This window comes from Notamacropus eugenii, chromosome 5 (assembly GCF_028372415.1).
Source record: "Notamacropus eugenii isolate mMacEug1 chromosome 5, mMacEug1.pri_v2, whole genome shotgun sequence".
Taxonomy (NCBI): Eukaryota; Metazoa; Chordata; class Mammalia; order Diprotodontia; family Macropodidae; genus Notamacropus; species Notamacropus eugenii.
This window is the reverse complement of record NC_092876.1, coordinates 101,164,876-101,192,023: the sequence shown is the minus strand read 5'-3', so window position 1 is coordinate 101,192,023 and position 27,148 is coordinate 101,164,876. Positions and strand designations below refer to the sequence as shown.

At 36.7% G+C, this 27,148-nt stretch overlaps 1 protein-coding gene across 2 annotated transcripts; it reads right to left on the bottom strand.

The window, feature by feature from the left end:
* Positions 1-9,710: 9,710 nt before the first annotated feature.
* NHLRC3 (NHL repeat containing 3) lies at positions 9,711-26,942 on the bottom strand. 2 transcript variants are annotated; one of them, XM_072610431.1, is made up of 7 exons: positions 26,567-26,942; positions 23,567-23,719; positions 22,379-22,526; positions 18,663-18,863; positions 15,032-15,123; positions 13,561-13,673; positions 9,711-12,966 (listed from the first exon to the last, which is right to left on the bottom strand). In XM_072610431.1, exons 1-7 carry the CDS (start codon positions 26,648-26,650, stop codon positions 12,738-12,740), a joined length of 1,020 nt encoding a protein of 339 aa, XP_072466532.1. In that variant the 5' UTR covers positions 26,651-26,942; the 3' UTR covers positions 9,711-12,737. The 2 variants fall into 2 exon arrangements, with proteins under 2 accessions (XP_072466532.1, XP_072466533.1); XM_072610432.1 differs by lacking the exon at positions 9,711-12,966 and adding an exon at positions 12,976-13,455.
* Between the last annotated feature and the right edge of the window lie 206 nt (positions 26,943-27,148).

The window sequence follows — 27,148 nt, the reverse complement described above, 5'->3', positions numbered from 1 at the left end:
AAGGGCATCAGAATGAGACCTTAGGTTTGAGGCTCTGTTGGTCAGCATGCACCGAAAGTCTTCACTGAAGTGTTTATTTCTATCTAACCAACCAGAAAAGACAGGTCAGTTCAAAATAAAAGGCATTTATCCAAACAGCATAGCAGTTAAATGACAGAAAAGACTGCCCCCATACCCATACCGAGGACATTCTCCCCAGATGTCATACCGTCAGTAAAACATATAGCAAACTCATGTGATCAAGGACCAGGCATAGAGGGACATATACATATGAGCCTAGGTTCAGATGATCATAGACTTAGATTAGTGCTGGAAGGGACCTTAGATATTATCAAATCAAACCTCATTTTACAGGTAAGGAAGCTGAGGCTGAAATTATGTGATTTATCCATATAACACACCATGCAGGAGGATTCAAATCAAGGTCTCCTTGATTGCAAGTCCAACACACTATCCACATCACTGAGTATCCAGAGAACAAGTATGTAGAAGCACACATACAGGGATAAATGTGTCCAGAGATGTGTCATGTGAATGGGAGGAGCAACTCATACCTGAGATACTGAAGGGCTGCTTATATCCTCTGACAATGTCATTTGTTCTGGCAATGGTGCCACACTTACAACTTAGTATCATGTTGCTTTTGGAAGGGGAGACTCTGGTCTGGACTAGGCATTCCTTCATTTTCTGAGCACTGAGTTATCATTTTCCACTTAAAAATTTTAAAAGACCTGAGTTGAAATCTTATATTCTGAATTCTGAGACATGTGACCTTGGGCAAATTACTTATTAATCTCAGCTTCCTGATTTGTAAAATGGGAATAAGAATAGTACCTACCTCGCACATTCTTGTGAGGATCACATCAAACACACACACACACACACACAATGAAAATGCTAGCTAGTAGTACCTCCCTAACTCCCTTTTAAATCCAACTAAAATCCCTTCTTTTACTAGAAATCCTCCCCATACCCTTAATTCTAGCACCTTCCCTTTATTAATTATTTTCTGTTTGTCCTGTATATAGTTTGCTTCATACATATGCTCTCTCCCATTAGACTGTGAGCTTCTTTATGGTAAGGATTGTCTTTTAGCTTTTTTTGTATCCCCAGCATTTAACACAGTGACTGGCTTGTGGTAAGTACCTAAATATTTATTGACTGATTAGTAATAGTGGTGGTGGGTCAATGGTGCTGGTAGTAGTAATAGTAGGGCTGGAGAGTGGAGTGGAGTGCCAAACTCTTCTCAATGCCTTTTTTTAGAGGACAGAAACTAAACTTTTGGGGTTCACTCTACTCTGCACCTGCTACTCTGCCTGATTTCAACTCCAAGGAACAAGTCTCCCCTCCCTTTCTTGCCTCCTTTCTCCCACCCCACCCCCATTAAATTATAAGCTCCTTGAGGACAGGGATTTTTTTTTTTTTTACTAATTGTATCCACAGTACTTAGCACAGTGTCTGGCACTAATAAATGTTTATTGCATTGGAGGAGTAGTAGTTGTAGTAGTAATTGTTGTAGAAGTCATAGTAGTATTAGTAGTAATAGCCAAGTTCCTCTATCTTCTGTTGGTCTTAGTTCTTCAGCTTTTTCAGTAAGATGTTGCCCTCTAATAGTATCTTCTAGTATGTAGCTGCTGGGAAGCTGCCCCTTTGCTACAGGTATCAAGAGAACTTTCATGTATAAAATGAGCATGTTAAATGACAAAAGTGGTAGGGACTTAACAGAAGCAGAAGAGATGAAGAAGAAATGGCCAGAATACACAAAAGAACTATGCAAAAAAAAAAAAAAAAAAGATCTTAACATGACTGATAACCACAATGGCAGTTACTGATCTACAGCCAGACATCCTGGAGAATGAAATCAAGTGGGCCTTAGGAAGCACTGCTAACAATAAGGCTAGTGGAAGTGATGGAATTCCAGCTAAGCTATTTAAAATCCTAAAATATGCTGTTAAAATGTGGTACTCAATATGCCAGCAAATTTGGAAAGCACAACAGTGGCAACTAGATTGAAACAGATCAGTTAATGTACCAATCCAAAGAAGGACAATGGCAAGGAATGCTCAAATTACTAAACAATTACACTCATGTCATATGCCAGCAAGGTTATGTTTAAGATTCCGCAAGGTAGGCTTCAGCAATACGTGAACCAAGAACGACCAGAAGAGCAGGCTCATTTTCAAGGAGACAGAGGAACTAGAGACCAAATTGCCAACATTTGTTGGATTATGGAGAAAGCAAGGAAGTTCCAGAAAAAAACACTGACTTCTCCTTCATTGACTACATAAAGTCTTTGACTGTGTGGATCACTACAAAATGTGGCAAGTCTTCTTGCCATAATCCTCAATCTTACTTGACTCTTGGGGAGCCTGTATGTGGTTCAAGAAGCAGTAGTTAGAATTGACCATGGCACAACTGATTGGTTTAAGATTGGAAAAAAAGCATGACAAAGCTATATGTTGTCACCTTAGTTATTTAACTTACATCCACAGTACATTATATAAAATGCCAGGCTGGATGAATCAAAAACTGGAATTAAGGTTGCCAGGAGAAATATCAACACTCTCAGACATGTAGATGATAGCAATCTGACAACATAAAGTGAAAAAGAATTAAGAAGCCTCTTGAGAGTGAAAGTTGATAGTGTTAAGACTGGATTGAAGCTTGACATTAACACACACACACACACACACACATACACGCATACAGTCTTGGCAACTGGGTCCATCACTACCTGGCGAATAGAGGGAGAAAAAAATGGAAGCAGCATCAGATTTTATATTCCTGGGCTAGAAGATCACTGCAGATGGTGACTGCAGCCATGAAATTAAAAAATGCTTGTTCCTTGAAAGGAAAGCTATGGCAACTCTGGACACCATCCTAAAAAAGCAGAGACGTCACCTTGCCAACAAAGGTCCATATAGTCAAAGCTATGGTTTTTCCAGTAGCAATGTATGGCTGTGAGAGTTGGAATATGAGGAAAGCCAAGCACTGAAGAATCCACACTTTCAAATTGTGGTGCTAGAGACTTCTGAGAGTCCCTTGGACAGCAAAAAGATCAGTCAGTACTTAAAGTAATTAAAGGTTATTGTTCAGTCATTTCAGCTGGATCTTACTCTCTGTGATACCATTTGGAGTTTTTTTTTTGCAAAAATACTGGAGTGGTTTGTTGTTTTGTTCTCCAGCTCATTTTACAGATGAGGAAACTAAGGCAAATAGGGTCACACCGCTAGTAAGTGTCTGAAGCCAGAACTGAACTCAGGAAGAGAAATCTTCTTGACTCTAGGCCCATTCTCTATTTATTGCACCACCAACCTGCCTTAATGATTTCGGAGACCCACCCTTAAAAAATTCCAAAGCAATTGCTTTGAGTTGGTAGTCCCTATAACACTTCGAGTTGCAATAAAAATCAGTGTGGGGAAAGGAATCAAGAGAAACTAATACATAGGTTAAATGGTCTAAGGATTTTTTTTTTTTGGAAATTCCTAACTTTATTGTGAACACCTGTCAGCCACAAAATCTCTGATTTAATATTAGCATTCTTCTCAGTAACAAACCTTGGTAAGAAGCCAGCATATGTAATCTCTATTTGACCCTCACAGCTGCACAGAAATCCTTTTTTTTCTTCCCTTTACAGAGAATACAGAGCACAGAGCATCAATTCTGCTGGAAGGGTGAGGCAGTCTGGTAGCCTAGGCTCAGGGTTCTGGCCACCAGATAAGGTGGAGAAGAAATGTTGCATATGAACTAATTCAGTATTTGGGAGGATCTGAAGTAAAGTATGGGAGAGAAGAGGTATTAGGCCATCTACCAAACTAAAGGTCTACAGAGGCTGTTGAATTGACCTCAATGTTATATGCTTGTGAAATACAGCTTGCACTGTGCCAGAAAATTGAACTGCTTCCATTTGAATCATCTTAGGAAGATTCTGAGATCACCTGGCAAGATAAGATACTGGCCACTGAGATTGCTTTCTTGAGTTGAACTGTCAAGCATTCAAACTCTACTGTAGAGTACAACCCTGATGGGCTGGCCATGCTGTTCAAATTCCAAATGTGTGTGTTCGTCCTTCGTTGCTAAAGAAGACCATGCCATAAGAGAAATGATGACATGACTTGCACTTGACTTTGTTTTTGAGTGAGGGAGGGCTGGTGCAGGTCACCAGCCTCATTTCTCATCCAGAGACATCTGAATCCAGTGACCAGATATTCATCAGGATGACTGGAGATGACCCAGGGTGAGGCAATTGGGGTTAAGTGACTTGTCCAAGGTCACACAGCTAGTGAGTGTCAAGTGTCTGAGGTGAGATTTGAACTCAGATTCTCCTGACTCCTGTACTGGTGCTCTATCCACTGAACCACCTAGCTGCCCCAAATTCCAAATGTACGTTTGCCTAAAGGCTATTTTATGGAGCACTCACACAAGGCAAGCACTCACATGGAGCTCAGAAGAAATGATACAAGGACACTCTCAAGGTCTCTAAAGAACTGCAGAATTGTGGGACATGACACTGGAACAAGACCACCCAGTGTGGTGTGCCTGTATCAAGAAGGTACTGTGCTCTATGAATGAAGCAGAATTGCAGTGACTCAAAAGAAATATAGGATGTGCAAATTTTGAGACATCTCTAGTCCAGATTTTCATACAGACTATTGTCCTTGGCTTATGACCATGCTTGTATTGGTCTGGTCAGACACACTGTACGCTGACCCTGATCTAGCGATGCCATTTTGGTCCTCTTCAAGTGTGAAGGACAATTACCATATTTCATGGCTGTCTAGTCATTTTCCTCAATTTCTTCACATGTTTTTTCTAAGTTTTCTATATATTGTTTTTCTATATGTTGATGTTTTACAGGAAGTACAATGATATAATAGTTTGTAAATACTTGCATTTTGTATTTTCTCTCCTCTGTTTACCACTGTGAGTTTCTTGAGAACAGAGCTCTTTTTTGCTTTTGCATCCCCAGAGCTCAGTACAGTGGCTAGCACACAGTAGGTACTTAATAAATGACTGTTGATTTGAATGAATGAACAAAGTAGGGAATTTTTGACTCCATGATGGATAATATTGTCAAAGCTATGATTAACAGATTCAGAACATGAAAATCCTGAAGTGAAGGATATTCCGGCACAAGAGAAGCCAAAAGCAACATTAAAAGAACACATGAATTCTATGCAAACCAGAGGCTGACCTTAATAACAGAATGCACAGGTATAACTTAAGGCAAAGCAAACAAATAAACAAAAAAACCCACTATCACAATAGACTAAATAATGAAGAAAACTGTCCAGAATTTCTGAATATAGAGAACAAAGCACTGTTTGAAAAAATACATTGATTGGGGGGGAAAACAACCTGCTTTTCTAACTCCAAGATATGTAGCAGGAAAACCTTAACAATTGCAATGACAAAACAATCCTCAGGGAAAAAATACTCAGGAACAAAATTGACTTTTCAATTGTAAACAAGGAAAGAAGGGAGCTAGGGAGTGACTTAAGGAGACTGATATTGCTTCACAGACTGTTCAGTGACAAGCTTGCCTTTTAAAAGGATAAAGCTGACAAATGAAAATGGTGAATGCACAAGAGAATCTTGTCAAAACAGGATCGAGAAGACAGTGGTGGGGCTTCAGAATGAGAAAATAACTTGGAGCAAGGGAGTCAAGAAACTCACCCCTCTGGTGAGCGCCACCTTTCCCAGGACTGCTTTTCCAGATTTATAATGCTCTTCTGCAACTGACAATTCTTTCTTTCCCTCCCAACACTTCAGACTTACCTAGAAGGGGACAGAAATAAAAAGCATTTCATTAGCTTTTGTCATTTATCATTTGGTCCCACTTTATTTGATGCTGAGTATCCTCTTTTGCTCCCAATTTTATATTATTTGATTTTACTGACAGTAATTATAAAAAGAAAGAAGCGAATGTATTTATATCCTAAATGAAATGTTGCCCTTGGCTCCCACCCCTTGGATTTGGTCAATCACTTGCTGTCTGAAGCCATCTTTGGCTTTTTTGGCCTCCTCAGGGCTGCTTCGTCTGTTATACCTTTGCCTTTTTTCAGTTTTCCCTTTTTTGTAACGATGGTTCATTGGAATACATCAGGTTAAAGTTATTGTATTCATTTTCTGTTCTTTCTTATCTTGTATTCTAATGTGATGTTGACTTTAACCTTTGCTCTAATTCAGTGGTTTCCATTTACTTAATGGTTTGTGAATGGTGCAAGGGGCTCATACTAAAAAGTCTTTAAAGTGCCTTAAGCAATAATCACACAACTATGTTACAAATTTATTTTTCCCCTGTGAAAACATGTATGTGCATGTCTGAAACATTATACGACTTTTTTCCTACAATTTAAAAACATCATGATCATGTGCACAATTTTGGTGTTCATACATTGATTACATCAAACTTGGATTGCTTCTGACTAGTTGCAACATATAGCAGTTTTTTAACCTGTCATCAAATTGTTTCCAAACCTTCAATAGGGTTCCACATTTGAAAGCAAATCTATTCCATATGGATGATCAGATGTATATGCATATATGCATTCTGTATACTGCACCAAAGTAGCTCCCTCATTCCATTACCCTCTAATCCTGTCTCAGCAGCTATATAATCATGTGAGCAAGATGTTAACAGATGTGTGCATTCTTGAAGTACAAATGCCAGGCTGTTTGAAAGCCACAACTGCTAGGCATGAGTATTACAAGTCATCTTAAAACTTTCATGGTTCATTACAAATGTTCTATAGAAACAAACCTTTTATTACTTCTCACTGCAGTATTAGGGCTGCTTTGCAACTTAAACTTACCTTCCACTTATGTTACTATTATTTTCTCTGGCAGATTTTCAAATGAATTGGTAGACAACATTGGTCAGTCATTCAGTAGGGTTTCTCTGAGGGGGTTGCTGGTGTACCAGTGGCAGAAGTCAATCTAAAGAGGTTCTTCTTTACAGATTACTTTATATGTAAAATTTATTAGAAATGAATCAATATATGCAATTGGCTTTTAGATATGCTTATCATTTAATAATGCATTTTTCATTAGCCAGTAGAAAAATATTTTTAAACTCACAATTATTCATTTTCACCAATTGGTTAGGTGGCTAAAATATTTTTAAGATGAATTTCCATCTTTCAGATGAAAGAGATTGTATTCCACAAGATGAAAAAAAAACTTGTAAATTTTTCCTACCATATATTTGTGAGTATACTTACTCTATTTAAACACGTAAGACTGTACTTCTGGTGTTGTCAAATATTGCACAATTTTTTCAAATAAAATTCCAACATTGAAATTAAATTCATTATGTTGTTAAACACCTTCCAAGTTGTAACTTTTTCCATAAAAATGTTTTTATATTGAATAAAATTGGTGAAATAAATTTAATATGAAGTCTTGCTGGATTACTTCAATTCTTAAAAGAATGTCCCAGACAAAATTTGCAACTTTTTATAATTATAATTTTATATTGTTTTTATAATTATGGACAAAATAAAATTGCATAATTATATAAATTTAAATTGGAGCTTTGGGAAGACAAAAATAATTTTTGCAGTTATTTTAAGCAGCTAATGAATAAATCTAAAAGAATATTGAGTAGCATATTAAATTACCTTGGGGATTCACAACACAATTTTTGTTGTTACTGAAAGGGATTCAAGGAACAAATGATGTTGGGAATCAGTACTCTTAACTTTTCATTGTCTGCACAAACCACTTAATTCAGCATTAGTCCTTTCCTGACTATTAAGATACAATTTCGTATTTTGTGATTTTATTTGGTGTTCACCAATGTATTCGTTAGCAAGCATGCATTTAGTATCTACTAAGCACAAGCGGGAAGAGACAACGTGGTGCGGTGGCTAGAAAGCAGGTCTCAAAGTCAGGAAGACCTGTGTCCATCTTTTGACACATAATGGCACATATATGACTTCAGACAAGTCATTCATCTCTCACTATTACCACACAATTCTCTAAGATCTGAAAGTTGAAGATCTAATATAGCTTGCTAGATGGAGATTTCTCTCTTAGAATTTCTCTTACCAGTGGAATCATAGGACTGATCTATATACGTGAAGCATTAGAAATGTCAATAATAAAATAATTTAGCTCCTTCCCAAAATGTTGTTTACACTTAACTGTTTTTGTTAATGTTAATGCCTTTAACTTTTGTGACTGAAAATTTTAATCACTTTGTCCTTACCTAATGATGAAACTTGCTGGACTTAACAAGGCATTTCCATAAAGAAGATATCAACAGGTTCATTCATGGTCGAATACGTTCTACCTTGTTCTTTGTAAAATGCTTTACAGATATCTCATTTTATCCTCACAACAATATTGGGAGGTAGGTGCTATTGTTAAGTTAGTTTTATATAGGAAGAAACTGAGGCAAAAAGAGGTGATTTACCCAGTCACACAACTAGTAAGCGTTCAAGGCAGGATCTGAACAAAGGTCATAATATGAAAATCAATTTTATTTGCAAAACTGAGAATCTGGGTCATGCTATTGTATTACCCACCACGGACACTAAATGGACAAAGGAACCCTAGAAACATGTAGCTCAACAGACTAAAGGCACTGATTATCAAAAAAGTTCATGACACATGTGATCACATATAAATTATTCTCACAGATACCCAAAACAAAGGTGTTTTTTACTGTGTAGTATGCTAAGTTCTAAATTGTGTTTATTAGTCCCTCCTAAAGATAAAATACATACACTTTAGCACACAGGTATCCTCCAACTTGGTCTGGAAAACTGAAGATGTTGTATATAGCAGCAATACAAAATACAGAATGTCTGAAGCATTCACATCAGTCTACAACTTCTCAGTTCGTTAGTAAATGTTATTTCTTCTGTTAAGAAAATAGTCTGAGATTTTGAAAAGTCAAGATGAACTCTTGCTTCCACTTCTAGGAAATCATTTGGCTCCTTTGTACCTGGCCCACATTTTTTATCTGTTCATAATAAACTGGGCATTCCTAGTGCATTGTATTGCTTTTTTGAATGGCAGAACTGCTATAAAACCCAGTGTGGAGGAATGGAAAGGTATGTGATTATCTGAATAAACTGTTACTATACCAAACTTACAATAGCAAGTTGTACTAACACATCTGGCTAATGCCAAGATTTCAGCCTCTGGCCAACAGACTAAATTACTGAAGGCATATTTTTGTTTCAACCATGAGATCTAATGGGAAAATGACTTCCAACAATACTTTAAACAGATACCGAATCTACAAAAATAATGACTTTCATTGTTAGACTGAGAAAACGGTAAAAAATTAAAAGTGTGCTTTAATGGGGCCTTAAAATTTTAACTTTTAGTGTAACTAAGATGCTTTTTATCTTGAACAGAACTCCACTGCCCTCTTCTGTTTTCACAGAGAAAGCACACTGATTTATCTTATTCTGGCAATTTCAATCATTTATCTTAAAAAAAAAAAAAAACTAGCAATTTTCTGCAGTTTAGATACGTTGCACAAGAGAACAATAACATAAAATCACATTTAAGTCTTTTCATGTTACTAAGTTATCTCTGATGAATCCAAATGGACAAAAAATGAGTGTCATTATTTTAAATGTTGATTTTCTAGTTTCTATGTGTTTTGCTCAGCTTCAGGAAGTCTTAATGTTTATATTTATTTATTCATTCATTCTCTGAAGATAAAAGGTGAAATAATACGCCTACAAAAATGACGATTTTAAAAAGTTTTATTAGCAAGTTATCTGCACAAATCTGGTTTACAATATCAAATGTGAGAATTACAAAATGAGTAATTAACCAAACCCTCCCCCTGCAACAAGAGTCCAAGCCAACCCCTCTAAAATCATTTATCTGTATACAGATTTCAAAATGAGATAACTGGCATTTATGATTTTATTTGATCCTCAACAACCCTGTGAGAGGAATATTAAAGGTATGATTATCATCACTAGCTTACAGATAAGGATTCTGAGGCTGAGAGAGGGGCTCGATTTTGATGAAAGTGATAAAAGCAAATGAATACTCATAAATTACTAGATACAGTGCCATGGCATAAATGTTATCTACTCACATACTCACAATATCTTTTTTGTTTGCATAGGCGCATATGTGCTTTAAAATTTTTCAAAGTGCTTTTATTATCTACATGGTGTCATTTTGGCCCAAAACATACTTTTCCAAAGTAGGAGAGCAAATATTATTTCATCCCTTCCAGCTTGAAAGCCACAATGCTATGACTCATTTGACAGAGGAAGAAGAGATTTAAAGAAGTAACTTGTTCAAAGTCACAAAAGCTAGTTAAAATGATAGGACTACATTTAGATATCCAGATCCTAAATTCTTCTAAGTCTTGTGCTTATAAAGTTCTAAATTTGACTGTGGCAATAAAGCATGACGACTCACAAAAAAAAAAAACAACCCCATATTTACTCTCTCAAAAATCATGTGTCTGTACTACAAAAATGGAGTCAATAGGAATAATGCACTGAAATTTCTATGATTTTAAGGTTTACAAAACACTTTATTCACAACAACCCTGTGAATTAGTAAAAGTATCATTGTTTCCATTTTCTTTTATGAGGAAACTTGAGTAGAGTAAAGGTAAGTGAATTCCTTATAGCCATACAACTACTATGAGTAAGTCTGTGCCTTTAGTCACAGTTAGTATGCCACCATGGGTTCACCTTGTCGTATATCTATATGTAAATATAGATATATTATATACATAAATATAGAGAGATAGATAGGTATAGATATAGCTATATCTACGTATATCTAGGTATATATCTCCATATACAGAAAAGGAATTTGCAAAATTGTGGGGAAGCTGCAAATTCAAAATCGTTAAATTAAGTACTAGTTTAGTCTGGTAGCTAGAAATTATACAGTTATCACTTCTACTTATTGATATTATTCCTAGGCTGGGGCAGCTAGGTAGTACAGCAGATAGAGCACCAGTGCAGGAGTTAGGAGGACCTGAGTTCAAATCTTACCTCAGATACTTGACATTCACTAGCTGTGTGACTTGGCAAGTCACTTAACCCCAACTGCCTCATCCTGGGTCACCTCCAGTCATCCTGATGAATATCGAGTCAATGGATTCAGATGACTCTGGACGAGAAGTGAGGCTGGTGACTGCACAGCCCTCCCTCACTCAAAACAAAGTCAAGTGCAAGTCATGTCACTATTTCCCTGATGGCATGGTCTTCTTCGGCAACAAAGGACGAACACACACATTCCGAGGTAATCAAGAAAACTATATAACTACCCCAGTGGCATCCAGGATACCCGTAAGCTGACTGGAAGTAAAACCAACTCTTACACGATTTTATGCCACAGGAAAAAAAACGCCCTGTGCACAAAAATGATTATGGTGCCAGTGGTGCTGATGACTATCAAAAGTTCAACTACCAAAGTCATAAGATAAATTATAAAGAGAGCTACTGTACCAAGTGTCAAACAACAGAAATGAGCTTCCAAATTATCCAGTCCTTGGCTTTGTACAACTTACATTCCAAAGAACATACCAAAACAAAGTATGGAAAAAGCAAACAAAATGCTGACCCATAAACTCTTAATTTAGGATTACTACAGTTGCATGGATAATCACAAAATCATATGTCTTTGCCTTTCAAATGAATTATGTGATTTTTGTGGAGAGACTGAATTTATAAATTATATCTGACTTAGGTCAACACTGAAATGAACAAGAATTCTAAAAAACTAATAGAGTCTCAGAGGGGGGCTGGCTGGGGTATGTGATGACTTAGGAGGGAAAAAACCCTGAGAGTAAACATGTGCTATAACTAATTTAGGGCAGATAACACTGCCAAGTGATATAGGAAGTACATAATAATGACAGGAAAAGGTGGTTAGCTGAAGAACATGCTAACTACCCTACTGAGTAGCATCAAGTACTGGAATAAAGAAGAACAAACTGAAAATTGGTTACAATTACGCTGGTAGACCACATGAAAGAATAGTACAGGAATAGAAACAAAGAAAAAAAACCTTTGATCTCAACAACTGAAACTTTTGGCAAACACCAGCATATTAATTCTCCAACCCCTTCCTGAGGTAGACAGTCTTTATTCCTTCTAAATTTAATAAGGGCCTAAGAAGCAAAAGCTCACAATCTTTTATTTTTTAAATCTTTCATGGTAAAGTGCATAGGTACTACTATATTATTAAATTAAAAAATTAAACGATATAGTTCATAGCCATAGAAACAAACTTAATTCAATGGCATACTTTTGATGTCCTAAAATCCGTAACACTCACGTACTATTCCCTGTATTGATCGTATCAGTTTGAGATATGCAGCTAGTTTTTGAAAAAAGAATTTAAAAATATCCTTCAACTCATATCTATATCACTACTCTCCACTCCAAAGGCAACCTTCCATGGGAAAGCTATTTGGTTCAACATCAAAATGATGTACCCTTTTATCCCAATATTCTTTGGAATTTTTTCTCCCTTAAATTGCCCTGTATTCTAAAACAAAAAAAAATATACATAAGATGTGATGGTACCAATATGTGGATTCAATGATTATTAATAAAAACAGAAAGCTTCCTGAAACATTTTTTTTAAAGAATATGCCAGAATGCTAAATTTTTACATGAATATTTAGTCATTAACGAGAAAATCAAAAAAGCTTTCCACAGAAACATCTATAATGGTCATTCCTTGGGAAAAGTAAATTTATGAATATCTAAGTAAAGGAAGATATTTATTTATTTTAAAGGGATATATTTCTGAACTTGCTCTGCCCCAAGTTCTGCCACATAGATCGCTCCAGTCCTCCTATCAACATCCACAAGATGTGGTGACACTTGACTGGCTAGCTGAACTGTGCTTACCACAACACAGTCCCCAATGTTCCCTACAGGGGGGGCAGATAATAAAGTGAGCCTGTTGATATTCAACTGGGCAACAATGAGGTATTTCTCATCAGGAGTAAACCTACAAGAGAAAAATACAAGAAATACTTCTTAAATGTATGTGAAATGTTCTACATATGACAACTATTTTAACAACTTCTTTTAGAACAAAGATTATTTACACACTGGTAATCCCTATAGCACTCAACCTAGTGCCAAGTACATACCAAACACTCCATGGAGATATGTGGATTAATTTACTATTTAAAATAAGAGAATGAAAAGCTAATTCTGCAATACTCAATAGATACAGTCTTAGAAAAAGAGTCCTTTTTAGGTGAGTGAAGTTGAAGGTGTATGCCAGTGGACTGAACATCTCAGCTTACAGGTCCCACCACCAGTGACCTTGAGGGAAGCTGACAAGGCATCTCTTCTCACACACCTAGTGTTTACTGGCTGCACATTCAGGAGCCTGATGCTTGTCTTTGTCTTGGGTTGGATATGCCACACCATGACCAGTTCTCTGACTGTTTTTCTTTCTTATCTTTCATGGTCTTCATTTTTTTCTTTGCTTGCAAATTTTAACATTAAACAAATTCTTAATAGTGTACAAAGTTCTTCCAGAGGAATGGTGATACAAATCTAATAACTTTAAAAATCTCTCTTTAAATATTACCTGACAGAATAAGGACCATCTTCTTTGAAACAAGCACTCCATGATCCCAACCACTCCCCTGTATTTTTATCAAATACTTGGATTCTTTTGTTTCCTCGGTCAGCAACCCATACCTAGGAATCAATTAAATGGTTATTAGTAAAGATCTACATTGAAAACATTTTTTTCCAAACACATGGCTTATTGTATATAACGAACTACTATATAATAACATAAAACATTAGCTATTTCACATAAAAAAGGAAAAGACAAAAGTAGTACATTTTCTATTAAAAGTCAATAAAAAAATTCAGTGAGACAAGTAGCCCTGCATTGGACCCACTACTTCACAAATAACTCTATATGCTTGGCAACTAAATCATTCTGATTATAATCCATGACAATTCATCAGCTAGTGTGGCCCAGTCTTAAAAAGAACAAGTGGCAGAGAACCAGAAGAAAGTCACTTTAATTGTAGCACTGTGAGAATATACTATGGCTGATTCATTTGACTTAAGATATAACAAGAAAATCCATATTTATTCAATGTCAATAGATATTTAAAAAACAAAAAACATGGTAAGCATAAATAGGCACAGAATATTACCAACTCCACGGTATCTTTATAAAATGGCATAAAAGGCAGCAACAAATATGTGGGGGAGCACGCTAACATATGAAAACTCCCCCAAAAAACACAATTGCTGCATTGACTTCCAGTAGCCTCCACAGAGATTTGTCGAAGAAAATGAAAGGGAATTTTTCAGAGAAAAAGTAGCCATGGATGGGCTGGGACCCATTCTGGTGGTGAGAATGGCCAAATGGCTGAGCTCACCTATCTAGTATTAAAATGAGTCCCTGACGATACCTGTGTCAAGAGATTCAGCCTGTTTAGTCAAGTGAGCTTCTGGGGGCTGGATGGGTGAACTATCACCAATCTTGCTTAGAAATAAGAAAAAAAGCCTTTGCATACTAAAAAAGGAAGGACATTAAGGCTCAGGCTTGACATCTCTCAATCCCCTTTAATCATGAGAGGATCTAAATAAAGAACACATTTTCTTCAAGTCCTAAAATTTCTGTTCCTGACAAAAATCCTAACAGCTTACAGATACCTAAGGTTTAACATCACTTTTAAGTTTGCCAACTGCTTTACACACATCTCAACTGATCCTCAAAGCAATCCTGAGATAGTGATTAGTTATATTTTACATAAGAGAAAACTGAGATTCACAAAGGGAAACTGATTTGCCCATGGTGGCACAGCTAGTATTAGAGAGGTCTCAAATGATGCCAAAACCAGCATTTTTTTCTGCTACAAAAATGAATGAAACTTTGAATTGTTGAAAACTTTTCCTCCTGCATTTTAAAGGACTTAAAGTATGGGTAATAAGATTTTTTAAAACAATGAGGTACTTTCTTATCTCTTAAGTACTTCCATATTCAATGTTTCAAATAAATGTGTACTTAGATATAGGGAGAAAAATGTTTTTACCCGACCAGTGGAATCAACAGTTATACTATGTGGAATGTTGAATTGACCTGGACCTGTTCCATTTTCCCCACGAATCCATTGCATGACAAAGTCTAGATATAAGAAAATATTAAATCATGTATTGTCAAATTTATAGAACAATGAAAGAGGTATCCCTTCAAATAATCACAACACAGGGTATATCATTTAAAAAGTATATGGTTACACAGCTGAGCCAAAAAGTTAAGAATCAAAAAACTATGTCAAAACTTCAAATCTGGAGGAACTCTTTAACTCCTTTTCCTTTCCTAAATCATCTGCTCTCCCACAACCACCAGAAAAAAGCTGACTTAATTTTTCCATCTTTCTTCTTATACTTCCTCTTCAATTAAGTACCAAATATCAGCACAAGGAATAAAAGGCACAAACAAGCCTTCCTCCCTCAAGAAGGGTATACTGGTGGCATAAAAGATAAGTAAACACATAATTTTCCACAGAAAATTGAGACGACCTATTGGGGGAAATCAGCGAAAACTTCACAGATCAGGGAACACCTAAGATGAGGAAGGAGTTCATTCCAAGAAAGGGGTATAACTTACACACGTACACAAGGTAAGTTTGAAGACCAATCACTAGGCCAGCTTGGCTCAAATGCAGAGCTCATGAAATATAGCTATAAATGTAGGGGGAGCCAGATAACAAAAGGCCTTAAATGCTAGACTAATGTCTATAGGAGAGGTCACCAATACCATCACTTCTCTAGGCTGCCATGCTAGCTTTGAAGTCATCTGTAACACTCTTCTCTCCTTAGCTCTCATATTAGATTTGTGTTCATGCTGTTGTGGATTAAATGGTCATCTCTTTGAAACATCTTTAAGTCTCTTGCCTGTGTTCCAATCCTACATTACCATCTCCCACTGGACATTTCTAACTGGATATCCTGTAGGAAACCAACTCAAAAACTTTCCTCCCAAACAATCCCTCTTGCTAATTTCCCTCAATCTGCTAGTCACTCAGATGGGCAATTTTAGAGAGATCCTCAAATGTTTACTCTCCCTCATCTCAGCATCTAATCATCTATCAAATTTTATCAATTCCATGCCTCATAATGTCTCTCGCACCCTTCTCCTTCTCTCTCCATTCTTACTATTTCAGGTCTTCATCACCTCACTTTTGGGTGTTACTAGCCTAACTGGTTCTGCCTTTATCCCCTCTCTTCTCAAATCAATCATCCATCCAGCTGGCAAAGTGATATTCCTAAACACAAGGCTGACCATGTTACTGTCCCATTCAAAAAGCTCCATGGCTTCCTATCATCTCTACAATAAAACAAATTCCTGGGTTTGGCACTTCAAGCTCTTTGCAATCTTACTCTAGTCTACCTTTCCAGACTGACCAAACATTCTTCACTTTCACATAACAGAGGCCCCACACATAACACCCCTGCCTTTGTGAGGACCATCTTCCTTTCCTGGCAAGTGTTCTCTTTCCACCTCCATGTCTTAGAATCTCTAACTTTCTTCAAAGTGGAGTCCTTTACTATCTCCTACATGAGGTGGCTCCTAATTCCTTTAGCTACTAGTGTCTTCCCTAATTAGCTTGTACATACTACAAATTTACATGTGTGTACCCACACATGTCCATGTACTCTTTCTGCCTCTCCCTCTTCCCATTCCCAATAGAAATCAAGTTCCTTGAAGGCAAGGATGGTTTCATTTTTGCCATTCTCTACATAAGAAATATTTGTTAGATTCATTTTCTATTCCCATTCCATCAATTTAGTTCATGCTTTCATCATCTCATGGCCTATATATACCCTCCTTGCTGCGGTCTAACTGAAATCTTCCCCACACCGAATTATCCTTGCACTTGGTTCTATCTTCCTAAAACACTGCTCTCATGGCACATTTTTTTCCACAAAAATTTTCATTGGGTCTATAAGATACTAAGGATAAAAATCAAATGCCATACCTTTTCCTGCCTCAGCACCTTTTTGCTTCTCCCGCAGCCCAGAATGTCCTCCTTTCTACCAACCACCTATCCAAACCAAGGCTCAGTTCCAGTCCCACTTTATGAAGTCTTCCTTACAGAATCTGCCAACATTTAATCTAATATTTCTCTTCTTTAATCTCATATATATATAGTATAATCCCAAAATTTTAGCACAGCTTTAAGCACTAAGACTTTTGCAACACCCTGCCTTACCTAAGTCAGTACCACAGTTTAGCACTTAAATAATTCTCTATTAGCTATACCTTTTCACCTGCATTATGATTGTTTATTCCTATTAGAATCAAATAAATCATTAATTCTTAGACTCAAATTTAAACTTCTTTTTCCTTAATTTTTTTTCTTATGGTCACCCAGTCACTTTTTCAGCCCAGTCACTATGGCTCCTATACAAACTTCACTTTATTGACCTACTCTTCTGAGGTTAAGGAATGACTCATTAACACAATCATACCATGTGCCAGTCATTTTTCCATACAATATATCCAAATGCTATATGAACAGCAAAAGACATCTATCACATTAAATAAAAGCCTTCTTAATTTAGGGCTTATAACCAAGGAAACCATGACCAAAGGGTGACCAATTAGTTTATGGAAAGATGAATCATAGACCACACTTGCTGTGCTAGCCAGGTGGTTTGTCTCCAACATTCCGTTGTTCTCCCTTGTCCCTAAAATAAAATAAAAGTGGTCTCCCAACTTTTTGCTTTTATCAGTAAAGTTTTTTTATGTATAAAAAAATATGCTTTTGTCAGTAAAGATTCTTGATCATGCACCCTAATATATGAATATGAATATTTACTTATTTGTGCACACATGCGCATGTGCGTGTGTAACTGTGCTCAGGTAAAGATATAATATAGGTCTCTAAAATGAATAGGGAGTCACTGGAATTTATTGAGGGAGACATGGTCAGGAACATCAGTGTGGCAGCTGTACATGGGTGCAGTATGGGCAAGAGGAGATGAGATCCCAAATTGAAGACAACAGCTGTATGAGAGGAGGGGATATATTTGAGATATTGAGATGACTGCCAAAGAGGGTAAGGAATAGAAGATGATTCATTAAGTTGTGAAATTGGGTAAATGGATAGAAATAGAGAAGTTCGAAAAAGGGGTACATTTTTTGAGTTAAATAATGCAACAAGATACGTGATGTGAAACACAGCCCATCCATCTCTAGTCATCCTATGGAACACACTCTGTCCCATTAACTATTAAGGTGGTAGAAGGATAGGATTCACCAGCCCTCTGAGGGCACTTTGTCACAAACACAAGGACAAGGGGAGAGTAGGGAGTAGTATAGAACACAGGTAAGCCCAGAAGGGTCAATTCTGCCAATTCTGTGTAGTTGCTGGTACAGTGGTCCTAAGAAGGTTATGTGTCCTGCGGAGTTCATGCCCTGAGCATAAGGGTCCAGTTTGGAAACTCGTGTAATCACTGGAGACTAGTGGGTATGAGGGACAAGGGAGAACAATGGAGTGTTGGAGACAAACCACCTGGCTAGCACAGCAAGTGTAGTCTAGGATTCATCTTTCCATAAACTAATTGGTCACCCTTTGGTCATGGTTTCCTTGGTTATAAGCCCTAAATTAAGACCACTCTTCTAGATGATTCTAGCACCAAAATGAGGTTATATACCTTGGGTCAATTTAAACAGTCTGTTATTCAGTCCTCCATCTCCATCCACAAGGTAAATTTCTCCAGTGTTTTCCACATATATCTCTGCTGGGTTATCAAACTGGATTGGGTTTATACCAGTTCCTTTTTTGCCTGGAGTACCCAGAATTTGAATGAGGTCACCAAAGGAGTTGTATTTTTTCACTGTATGTCCATAGGATCCTGCATTTAAAATAAGCACTTTTCACAAATAAAGCTCTTAGACAAATGGTTAAATAGATTGTGCATTAAATGAAAAAAATAACAACTAAGGGGAAAAAAATCAGAAAAGACTAGGAAGGGGTAGATAATATGGTACTGTATTCTCACATGCACTATTATCTAAATCGTTATTACATAAAATCTCAATTGTTTGAGGTTGATTTGGGTCCTTTCATTTTTAAAAATGACATTTCTTCTTATACTGAATCTTGTAGACTGATCTGACCAATGTTGATTATTTTAGAAAAGGGTTTTCTGTTAGTAATATTACTAAATCATTGGAACCAAGCAAATGTGACCTTTTGGACCTATTCTGACATCGCATAACATTTGTAATTAAGAGATGTAAGTACTGAGGGGTAACTTTGAAAACACTATTAGTTTGTAACTTCTACTTCTCTAGTATAACAGTCCAGCTTTTGTAGGCCCTTGAAGGCTATAATTTCTATAATACAAACATACTATCTTTCTTTTGGTACTCATAATTCAACTATTTTTTAAAGAATAAATGTTCTAAAGTTGTCGGTGTCTTAACTTTTTACTTAGACAGTTATTTCCATGTAGATTTTATTGCAAGCAAAAGCATGAAACATACTTCTTTTGTAGAATTATCATAGATAAAAACTAATGGAAATCAATGTGGAGGTTCAAAACTAAATCTATAATTTGAAGTGTCAAAAAAGTAACAAATTGCATAATACAAATTTAAACTAATCTGAATCAATTTCCAGTTGTCTTTTTAAAAAATAACTAAAAGTTAAGCACGGTATGTAGAGTGGAAAGTGCATGGTTCTCAAGTCAGTACAAATCCTGCCTCGAACACTAAAAGGGTATGTGGCTTTGGGCAAGTCACTAACCTGTAACATGAGGAGGTTGGACCAGCTGGCCTCTAAAAGTCCGTCCCTTCCACCTCCAGATCCTACTGTTTGGAGTCTTGATTAATTAGTAAGAATAATTCCAGAGGCTGAACCACAAGATGTTTGGAAAGGTGCAAAAAGCATATTTGATTATAAAGAAATGCAAAAAGGGAAAGAATTTCATTTAAAAAAATAAAATGATGCTTATTAATAGCCAACTTTCTGACTATTGGAATGGATTTTCTTTTAGGTTGAGGCAACTAGGAAAGACTTTTAACACATCTGTGGCTAGGGAAAAAAAACAATGGAAGAAGAAAGAAAATTTATCTTGTTTGAATGTGTGGGATTTAGTGGAATGTTATAAAAACAGAATCACAGGATGAACTGTGTTGAAAGTGTAAGTCCTTTACAATGAGAGCCTGAAAAAGACTATCATGTCAAATCTCCCTACAATTAACTCAGAGACAGCATAGGTTTTACAGTTGTCCTAGGATGCAGTCATAGCAAAAATGGTCCAAAAGAAAAAAAAAGTGAGTCATCAGTTGAAGCTCTGAAATCTTTTGGTGCAACAATATTTACTGTATATGGGATCTATTTTTAAAGTTTTATCAATTCTAAAAACATTAGGTCTAAAAAAATCTGAAAACCTTTCATTAGTGACATTTTTATTACAGGACACACAAACTAGGTGTCTCATTAAAGCAAGAGGTAAGAAGGGATGTGGAGAGTGCTGAACCTGGAAGTCAGGAAGATATGTGTCCAAACCTAGCATCAGACACTTACTAGCCATGTATGACCCTAGGCAAGTCACTTAACCTCTGCCTCAGTTTCCTTAATGGTAAAATGGGGATAACAGCATCTGCCTCTGAGAGTTGTTAAGACTGAATAGTGAATATTTGTAAAGTGCTTCTCATAGTGCCTGGCCTAAAGAAGGATTCCAAAATGCTATTATTACTACTGTTGTTGTTACTGATATTAGCATCCAGTCAAGTGGAGAGCAAAATCTGATTCAAATTATACACCAAAAAGTATTATACTACAAGGATTTTACTCTATTAGTATAAAATAAAATCTAGATTTACAAACTGATGTTAGGGAAGAATTCATTTTTAAAAAAGTAATTTTCTTCAGTTTTCCTAAAGCATTTAATATTTTATTTGATAAATAACTCTTTAAAAATTCATTATTAAAACTTTCAAGCATTAAAACTTCACAAGTCATAAGTCAGGTAAATGTGACCACCAAAAATAGGAGAATTTTAAATTTGTTATCTTTAAAAATGTCAAATAAACTCAATGGGATGTGATATGTACAAACAAACTAAAATCCTAATTCATCCTACAAGAATGGATCTAGATGATGGATTTACAATACTGACTAGAAACTGTCAATTTCATTTTAATCTAGGTTGAGGAAACTAGTCTATGAATTTCTGTCTCAGAAAAACCATGCATCTCTCAAATATATATCACCTTTGTAAAGTTTTTAATAAACTCAAGGTCACCACTATTCCTCAAGTCCTGGGTCACAAGTTCAAACTGTCTTTTGCCCCTTCTCTATCTGTGAATCTAAATGTGTTGCTAAAATACCTTGGTTTTCCCATTTTGTTGGTATACTTGGTAGAAACAAGTTACACCAATTACTATACTACAGATCCTTTTCAGAGGATATCTACTTGTTAACAAAAAATTTAATTTTGCTAGTGGAGGTCTTAAGACAATTGTCTTGAAAAAATAGCTATTTGGGGTCAATTTTGGAAAAAAGTCACATTTCATTTGTGTTTCCTATTCTTTCTTAATAAAGGGGTCCAGATTCCTACAGTGTATGTGTATATATATATGCCTAGATAGAGAGATATGCCTATATCTATCTATATTTTTTTCCCAACACAGAAAAGCAAATTACAATTTAAACATTTATGAACACATTTAGTAACAAGAATTTTCTTTTGAAACAATAACAATTTAGCATTCAATGCAAAAGAATGATGTGATAGTTTGAAAAAGGTGAAGTAGGGAATAAAACATGTAACCCAACAAAGTTATCTTTTTCCTCTCTAGCTTGTTTTAGAGAATTCTTTGTCATATTAATAGCAAGCTTGGGAATCAGACTAGCAATTAAAATTAACCAATCTGGAGGTGCTGTAGTACAGTCAAATATGATTCACTAGCTCTTCCTGGAGGCAAATGATGGGGACAAATCCAAAGTTCAAATATCCTACAGAAGAGGAGCACTAGGCCTTCTACCCTAAATAGATCTCTTCCATGGTGCTGACCAAAATGGAGATAGGTCCTAGGTGTCTTTGGGCTACTCAGTCATCAAAGTCAATGTTATCACTGACCCAGTCTAGTTCAATGATTCTCACTGGTGGGCCATGGAGGATGATGGGGTAATTGCTAGCTTCAGTGTGGTAAGAATCATCAATGAGCCCACAGCAGTTGCCATGGCTTATTGCCTGGACTGAAGTTCTAAGGGCGAAAGAAATTTCTAAGTTTCTTAGAATTGAGAAATTGATCATTTGAGGAAATCAGCTTTCAAACAATGAAGCACAACAAAGAAAATTATGGGAGAAGATATTAAGTTCTTCCAACATAATTTATTAGATGTTACTACACATACCACTTCCTACATCCGTGATCCAGACTGATTGTTCATATTGGGTACTGGTTGCAAAGATACCATGAGGTGTGTCAACAGTGTCATTCCAGGCTCGTAGAAAATATCCATCCTCTGTGAACACTAATACCTTTGGAATGTTATCCCCTCTCTAAAGGTATACAAAAATAGCTGTTTAGACAAAACCAGGTTTAAGTAAAATAAAATGTAAACTTACATAAACTTAAAGAAATGCCACCCCTAAATCTAACATGGTTGTTAACTGGTAAACTACAATCAAAACAAAATCTTTGGCACTTTCAGACTGATTTAATGCAATGCAATTAAATCAATATAACATTTAAACTCCAACGAGATCTTTAAGAAACATTACAAACATATCCTAAGTGGTACTGGTTAAGAATTATAGAGAAGACATGGCATTGTAGACAAAGGGACAGATAGTCTTAGAGGCAGAAAGACCTGAGTTCCAGTTCTGCCACTGACATATACTGGTTGTGTAACCAAGAGAATATCACTTAGCATCTCAGTTCCTTTAGGCAACCCTTTCCAGGTTTATCATATCTTACTTCCTGCCACACACTGTTTGATTCGGAGATACTCGTCTTCTTACTGTTCCAATCAATGAACATTTATTAAATACTACTATGTGTACAGCATTTTTCCAATAACAGGACATGCTCTCAGATCTGAGCATTTTCTCTTGCTGTTTTCCAGGTTCTGAATACTCTCACTCATCTCTGCTTCCTAGCTTTCCTCAAATCCCAATTAAGATCCCATCTACTACAGGAACTCTCCCAACCCCTCTTCATTCTAGTATCTTCCCCATTAGTTATTTTCTAATTATCTTATACGTAGTTTATATGAACATATTTGTTTGCTTATTATCTCCCATATTTGATCGTGAGCTTCTCAAGGGACCGTCTTTAACTTCTTTTTGTACTTCTAGCTCTTCGTGTAGAGCCTGATACATAGTGGACACTGAAATGTTTACAGACTGACAAAAAAGAAATCTCAAACCTCAAAGGTTATAAAGATATGATCAGTTTTCAAAGATAAAGAAAGTTTCTTCATAACATGTTCCCCATACTGGTGAAAACACAAATAAATTTAAAAAAAAACGCATTGACAGTAAAAAAGAAAGGAATGATATTATTCCCTAAGGAGGGAAAAAATCCCATTTTTACTTACCTGTGCTACATAAACCAATCCTTTAAGGGAGTCTACTGCAACACAAAATGTTGTGCCAGTGAAGTACTCTGGATGTTTAGGCCAGCTCACATCCAAATGGTAAAGAGGTTTCTCTGTTCTCCGAGACACAAAAAAACCAAAAGTCTCTAAGCCCTTAAACAAAAATAAGAGAAACAGAATTGATTCCATAGTAAAGTAAAAGAAAACATTTTAAGAATAACTTCAGATTCTTCAAGTTTTACAGAGCTTCATTTTTCTCTACAGGCATTCATTTAGAAAAGCAGCTGGTCAATTATAAGGAATCAATAATTTTATTAGGTTAAACCAGTTGTTCTTAACCTTCTTAACCCTTGTTCTTAACAGACTAGGGAACATTTTTTTTTTTTATAAATTAATTTATTTTTAGCTTTCAACATTCACTTCCTTAAGATTTTGAATCTTAAATTTTCTCCCCCTCTTCCCCTCCCCCATCCCAAGACATGCAATCTGATACAGGTTCTATATACATATTCATATCTAACATATTTTCACATTAATCAGTTGTAAAGAATTAGAACCAATGGGAGGAATCACACAAAGAAGAAACAAAACAACAGAAGAAAAGGAGAGCAAATAGTATACTTCCATCTGCATTCAGATTCCAGTTCTTTCTCTGGATAAGGATGGCGTTTTCCATCATGAGTCTTTTGGAACTGTCTTAGATCCCTGCATTGCTGAGAACTAAGTCTATCAAAATAAGTCATCACACACTGTCGCTGTTACTGTGTACAGTGTTCTCCTGGTTCTGCTCACCTCACGCAGCATAAGTTCAAGTAAGTCTTTCCAGATTTTTCTGAAGTCTGCCTGCTCATCACTTCCTATAGCACAATAGTATTCTATTACATTCATCTAGCACAACTTGTTCAGCCATTCCCCAATTGATGGGAGTCTCCTCAGTTTTCAATTCCTGGCCACCACAAAGAGGGCTGCTATATTTTTGTACATGTGGGTCCTTTCCCCATTTTCATGATCTCTTTGGGATAGACCTAGAAGTGGTACTGCTGGGTCAAAGGGTATGCACATTTTAATAGCCCTTGGGGCATAGTTCCAAATTGCTCTCTAGAATGGTTGGATCAGTTCACAACTCTACCAATAATGCATTAGTGTTCCCATTTTCCCACATCTCCAACATTTATCATTTTCCTGTTTTGTCATGTTAGTCAATTTGATAGATATGATGTGGTACCTCAGAGTTGTTTTGATTTGCATTCCGCTTATCAACAGAGATTTAGAGCACTTTTTCATATGACTGTAGATAGGTTTAATTTCTTCATCTGAAAAGTACCTGTTCATATCCTTTGACTATCAATTGAGGAATGACTTGTATTCTCATAAATTTGACTCAGTTCTCCATATATTTTAGAAATGAGACCTTTATCAGAGACACTGGATGAAAACACTATTTCTCAGCTTTCCGCTTCCCTTCTAATCTTGGCTGCATTGACTATGTGCAAAAATTTTTCAATTTAATGTAATCAAAATTATTCATTTTGTATTTCATGTTCTTCATCTCATTTGGTCATAAATTCTTCCCTTCTCCATAAATCTGACAGGTAACCTATTCCTTGTTCTTCTAGTCTCCGCCTTTATATCTAAATTATGTACCCATTTGTACTTTATCTTGATATATGGTATAAGATGTTGGTCTATGCCTACTTTCTGCCATACTGTTTTCCAGTTTTCCCAGCAGCTTTTGTTAAACAGTGAGGTCTTATCCCAGAAGCTGGTGTTTTGGGGTTTAACCAACAGCAGATTACTATAGTCACTGACTACTGTGTCTTGTGCCTATCCTAGTCCACCGATCTACCACTCTTTCTTATCCAGTACTAAGTAGTCTTGATGATTATTGCTTTATAATGTGATTTAAGATCTGGTACAGCTGGGTCACATTCCTTTGCTTTTCTTTTCATTAATTCCTTTGATATTTTGGACCTTTTGTTCTTCCAGATGAATTTTGTTATTATTTTTCTTCCTCTAGAAAATAATTTTTTGGCAGTTTGATTGGAATGGCACTGAATAAATAAGTGAATTTAGGTAGAATTGGCATTTCTATTATAGTAGCTCAGCCTACCCATGAGCAACTGATATTTTTCCAGTTTTTAGATCTGACTTTATTTGTGTGAAAAGTGTTTTGTAATTTTGTTCATATAGTTTCTGGGTTTGTTTTGGAAGGCAGACTCCCTTGTATTTTATAGCATCTACCGTAACTTTAAGTAGGATTTGTCTATCTCTTGCTGCTGGGCTTTGATAATAATATACAAAAATGTCAAAGATGTATGTGGGTTTATTTCATATATTGCACCTTTACTAAAGTTGTTCATTATTTCAAGTAGTTTTTTACTTGATTCTCTAAGTATACTGTCAAATCATCTGCAAAGAGTGATGGCTTTGTTTCTCCTTTCCCTATTTAATTCCTTCAACTTCTTTTTCTTCTCTTACTGCTAAAGTTAACGTTTCTAATACCGTATTGAATAACAGTGGGGATAACGGACATCCTTGTTTCAGGCCAAACAGGGTTAAGTGACTTGTCCAGGGTAAGTGTCTAAGGTCAAATTTGAACTCTGTAAGATGTCTTTCTGACTCCAGGCCAAAAGTAGAAATATAGCTTATCCTCACCATCGCTTTGAAATCCCTGTATCACACGTTATTCTCTAATACTTTTATAACTGGTTGTAATTCCATATTTTGTCTTACGAATTAAAAAACGTTACTGAGGGGCTTCCAGGAACATCCGCCGTACAAATCAGATTACAAACCCCGTAGTTGGAGAACAAGAGTGTGGAACTTGGGGGGCAGTACAACTATGTTAGCACAACAGACCTTTATTGGCGGCAGACGTCTAACGGCACAGCGGGGGGTCAGGAGAACCTAATCCCTGCAGGTTCCTATTGTACAGGTGCCAGCCGATCACCCACTCACATCCGTCCCTAAAGACGAATCCTCCCTTCCCATCAGACTCACCGGCGACCTGCAGAAGCGGCAATGGAAAACCAAAACGGCCAAAAAAGAGGTGGCGGCCCCCACACAGACCCAGAGGCGGGCCATGAGCGCAGCCGGGGTGGGGATGGGGGCGACAGCAACAGGAACGGGGTTAGGCTGAAGGGTGGCCGCAGGGCAGGACGCGGCACCAACGGACTTCAGCAGGCCCGTGAGAGAGACGCTCCTCGCTCCTCCGTGACAGAGTTTGAAGAAAGGAAGGAAGCGGAGAAAAAAAATCTTTGAAAATAAGGAAGGGCCACAAGGGAAAAAAAGAACCAGCAGCTCCCCTAAAACGCTACTCCAACCTACGTTCCAGACAAACAAATCACGCGACACGGCAGGTGGTGGGGTCAGGTGACTACCAGGCTCCGCCCCTCGGGGCTGTTCGGGGCCGGGCCTTCCCTGGGTCCTACCTGGGAGTGCCTTGGCTCCTGCCCTCACCGAGCTCTCTTCCTATACGCCTCAGCTTGGAGTGGAAAATCAAGGAATCCCTAGCAAATCTGGACTATAAAGTGGGCAACACCTAGAATTCATGTATTCAGACTCAAGGGAAAGATTAAAATC

What these genes read in the sequence shown, in the direction of transcription:
- NHLRC3 (XM_072610431.1), bottom strand. Translation starts at nt 26,650, where the DNA reads ATGGCCCGCCTCTGGGTCTGTGTGGGGGCCGCCACCTCTTTTTTGGCC. An exon ending in GATCACGGATGTAGGAAGTG is followed by an intron (nt 18,864 to 22,378) that starts GTATGTGTAGTA and finishes TTTTAAATGCAG; the next exon opens with GATCCTATGGACATACAGTG. An exon ending in GATGGTCCTTATTCTGTCAG is followed by an intron (nt 12,967 to 13,560) that starts GTAATATTTAAA and finishes TTTCTCTTGTAG; the next exon opens with GTTTACTCCTGATGAGAAAT.